Source organism: Lycium ferocissimum, unplaced genomic scaffold (assembly GCF_029784015.1).
Source record: "Lycium ferocissimum isolate CSIRO_LF1 unplaced genomic scaffold, AGI_CSIRO_Lferr_CH_V1 ctg5025, whole genome shotgun sequence".
Taxonomy (NCBI): Eukaryota; Viridiplantae; Streptophyta; class Magnoliopsida; order Solanales; family Solanaceae; genus Lycium; species Lycium ferocissimum.
This window is the reverse complement of record NW_026725840.1, coordinates 53,185-56,810: the sequence shown is the minus strand read 5'-3', so window position 1 is coordinate 56,810 and position 3,626 is coordinate 53,185. Positions and strand designations below refer to the sequence as shown.

General features: G+C 34.6%; 1 protein-coding gene across 1 annotated transcript; it reads right to left on the bottom strand.

Annotated features, from left to right (window-relative positions):
- Positions 1 to 1,768: 1,768 nt before the first annotated feature.
- Positions 1,769 to 2,563, bottom strand: LOC132044616 (leucine-rich repeat extensin-like protein 5). Its single transcript, XM_059435110.1, has one exon. It carries the CDS (start codon positions 2,561 to 2,563, stop codon positions 1,832 to 1,834), a length of 732 nt encoding a protein of 243 aa, XP_059291093.1. The 3' UTR covers positions 1,769 to 1,831.
- Between the last annotated feature and the right edge of the window lie 1,063 nt (positions 2,564 to 3,626).

The following is a 3,626-nucleotide window of genomic DNA, read 5'->3' as shown; positions in this document are numbered from 1 at the left end:
CAGTTCACTTCTCATTACTGGAGGACTTTGCAAAAGGAGTTGGGGACTCAGTTGGATCTCAATACAACATTTCACCTGCAGACGGATGGTCAGTCCGAGAGGAATATTCAGGTTCTGGAGGATATGTTGCAGGCTTGTGTGTAAAAAATTTAAGGATATTTTATTTATTTTTAACAAAAACAGTTTATAACCACTTCTTTACCAAATACATCAATTGATTATTAGCAGTTTGTTTCAGCACTTCTATCTAAACACGTAACTACTTAGCTATAAAATTTGTTACAACACTTAATAATGCTTTTTTACACTTAAAACTCATCAGCTATTTACGTTCAACTAATCCAAACATGCTCTTAATATCTTTTATTGATTCGATGATAAATCTCATCTATTTAAACCAACCAATGGCGGACTCACAGGAGAACTGGTTGGGTTCAAAGCACCCATTCCCTTTGACGTGGATTCCCTGATTTGTATAAACAATTAGTAAGTACTACAATAAATAGACAAAAAAAGTTCGGCTAGTTGTTTAAAGATAATTATTAAAGATAAAATTTACGAGAAAGATTTGATAATGTCCATCACCTTGTGAAAGAGATCCTAGTATAAATTGGACTAAATCCTGGAAAGAAAAAAATTAATGGAGTTACCATATTTAAATATGTCTGTAATTCAACAGACTTCATCTAAACAAATATCAAACAAAGCCTGAAAATCCTAAATAAGTACATCAAAAGTGCCAATATGTTTGTAGTACCAAATAAAATCTAGACATCTACTATAATTAATCAAGGTTTTTTACCTCTTGTGTAGTTATCTGAATTCATTCAAATAAGATATAGATAACTTTACATTTTTGCATAAAATAAATTTCTAGAAAACAAAATCAGTACTAGTACTAGAGACTGTCAATCCTGGTCTTATTGGCAATAATTTGGTAATAAAAATTTTTAAAAAATCAGGAATTAGGGTCAACACCCCCACATCCGACACATTTTAATATTTTTTTTCCTTAACAAATACTCCATCTGTTTCAATTTATGTGAATCTATTTTCTTTTTATTCCGTGCCGAAATGAATGAACTCTTTCCTAATTTGGAAACAAATTCACTTTATGAAGTGATTTACAGTCACACAAATATTCAAGACTTATTTTGAACCACTAGCTTTAAAAGTCTTCACTCTTTCTTAAATGTCGTGCCTAGTCAAATAAGTTCACATAAATTGAAATGGAGGGAGTATGAGTTATACAAGAAAACTGTATTCATTAATCAGCACTTCAGCAGTTCAACAACCTTAAACTCTTCCGATTTGAATGTATTTAATTGAATTCAAAGACAAGACTTGCTTATGTCTCATGAATTTATCAAGCTTAGAAATTATAAAATGTTGATAAAGATAGTATATACAATCAAATCAAACATCAAAAGCGACTTTCGTGGGGAAAAAAACATCCTGCGACTACTATAATTTAATTCCGATTTGCTGTCGCTATCCACTGGAAAGCACAGTGTACTATATTTACATTTGAACTCACACTCCCACACATTTACATCTTGCATGCATGGATTTGTAGCCTAATAAAAACGAAGTCATACACATACAGATTAAAAGTAAGCAGACAAAAATACACCATTCAAACAAAGTCCGAATATAATTTAACATTGCAAAACATCATATATTTGATCAGATCAAAACTAATCCAAGTTTTCTGATCCTGAGTGAAAACAGGAATTATTATAAATAAAAGACACAAAAAAAAACCGGTTCATTGCCCCCACACAGCCACAAAATCGACATAACATGATGATAAACATTTAGTACTACTCTTTTACTCCTCTGCTGGTGGAGGCAGATTCAGGTCCGGCAATTTATACTGTTCTTCTCCAGGTTCCGGAGCAGGTCCGGGTGCATTTAGATCGGGTAGTACTTCGTTGGGCCTTTCAGGTTCGTCTGCAACTTCCACGTTTGGTTCTATTGGCACGTGAAGATCAAGATCAGCAAATTCCTCCTCCCTGTTAAACGTAGGAGGAGGGTACGCCCCTTTCCACCCTCGATTCGGATGTGAATTCATGTGTCCAAACAACGCTTTCACCGAACCGAACTCCTTTTCACACACAGAACAGCGTCTTTGCTCTACCGGTACGGCATCAGGTGGAGGCACATTCGGCCTCACGTTACGGGGTTCCTCCCCTCCTCCTTCTCCTGATGATCCTTCGCCAGCAGCCAACATGTGTTCTCGCTTCCTTGGAGGAACGATGGAGTGGCTGCCGCTACCACCAGCACTAGCACTGGTAATCCCAGGGCTAGCGATGGTGGGACCACCAACGCTGACACCGGAACTGGTGGCAGTCCCAGTGCTAGCGATGGTGGGACCAGCAACAATGACACTGGAACTGGCGGCAGTTCCAGTGTTAGCGGTGGTGGGGCTTGCTGGAGGCCCGCTAACAGGAGTAACGGGACTTTGGGAAGGAGAAGGAGGAGGAGAAAGAGGAGAGATGGGAGGAGATTGAGGGCTTTCGGAGACGCCCTGATCGCCACTGCCGCTAGTGTTGTTTGTCATTTTCAACGAAAAAAAGAGAGGAAGAAATTGATTCAGATGAAAGAGAAATGCAAAGTTGGTGAAATGCAAAGTAGGGATAGATTATATATATAGTGAGGGTGGAGAAACCTTTGAATTTTGGCAGTTATGGCCCCTAGTGTTGGTTCAGAAGGGTTGTTTAGAGATTAGTATTAATATTAAATTCTTTTTAGTAACTTCATAATTTTTTATTCAAATCAAGAACCAACAAATAACAACTTTCATACATTTTGCATTCTTGTAGGATTATGTCAATCACGTAATACTATGTTATTTTGACTTGAAATTGACTATTTTGGTGTAAATAAGATAAGGATGAAAATTTGAAATGACACTTTTTATGACGTCATTTAGATGAAAAGTTGATATTTTATTTACTCAGATATGAAAATCACAGAATTAAATAAACAACTTTTATGTTATAATCATGTAAATAGCACAGAAGAAAGATAAATATTCTTTAGCTAGTCAAAATTTCTTGGGTGTATTAGATGTAAAGAATGAAAAAATTTAACTTCATTTACATGGGTTGATATTTATTTTCTAAAATATAAATTAAAATAAAAAAATCTTTATGTTAATTAATCATGTCTGAACTACAAATGCAAAGATAAAAATACCTTTTGGTTAGTGAAAATTTTCAGTCTCTCCGAAATGGAAAGATAATTAATGAGTTTCCAGAACTATCATCATTTGGTAGATTTTGCTTTTTGGTAAGCTATTTGAAAAACAGTCAAGTTAATAAATTAAGTACCATTACTGATGTATGTTGAAGGATTCTGTTGCTTTTCAAATGGAATTGGACAGTAAATATTTCAAATGATCCCTCAAATACTTTAGAAAATTATGTAGTAAAGTCACTTATCCTATGTTCGTATCAATGAAGTTTACTCAACTTAAGATAATTATGTAGTAAAGTCACTATCTTATTTTCATATAAATAAAGTTCACTCAACTTAAGAAAATTACTTTAGTAAAGTCAACTTATCTTATTTTCATATCAACAAAGTCGTCACTCAACTTATACCTATTACTATAAATTAAC

Bases quoted from the DNA above. Each gene is read 5' to 3' on its own strand.
- LOC132044616 (XM_059435110.1), bottom strand. From the start codon at position 2,563: ATGACAAACAACACTAGCGGCAGTGGCGATCAGGGCGTCTCCGAAAGC.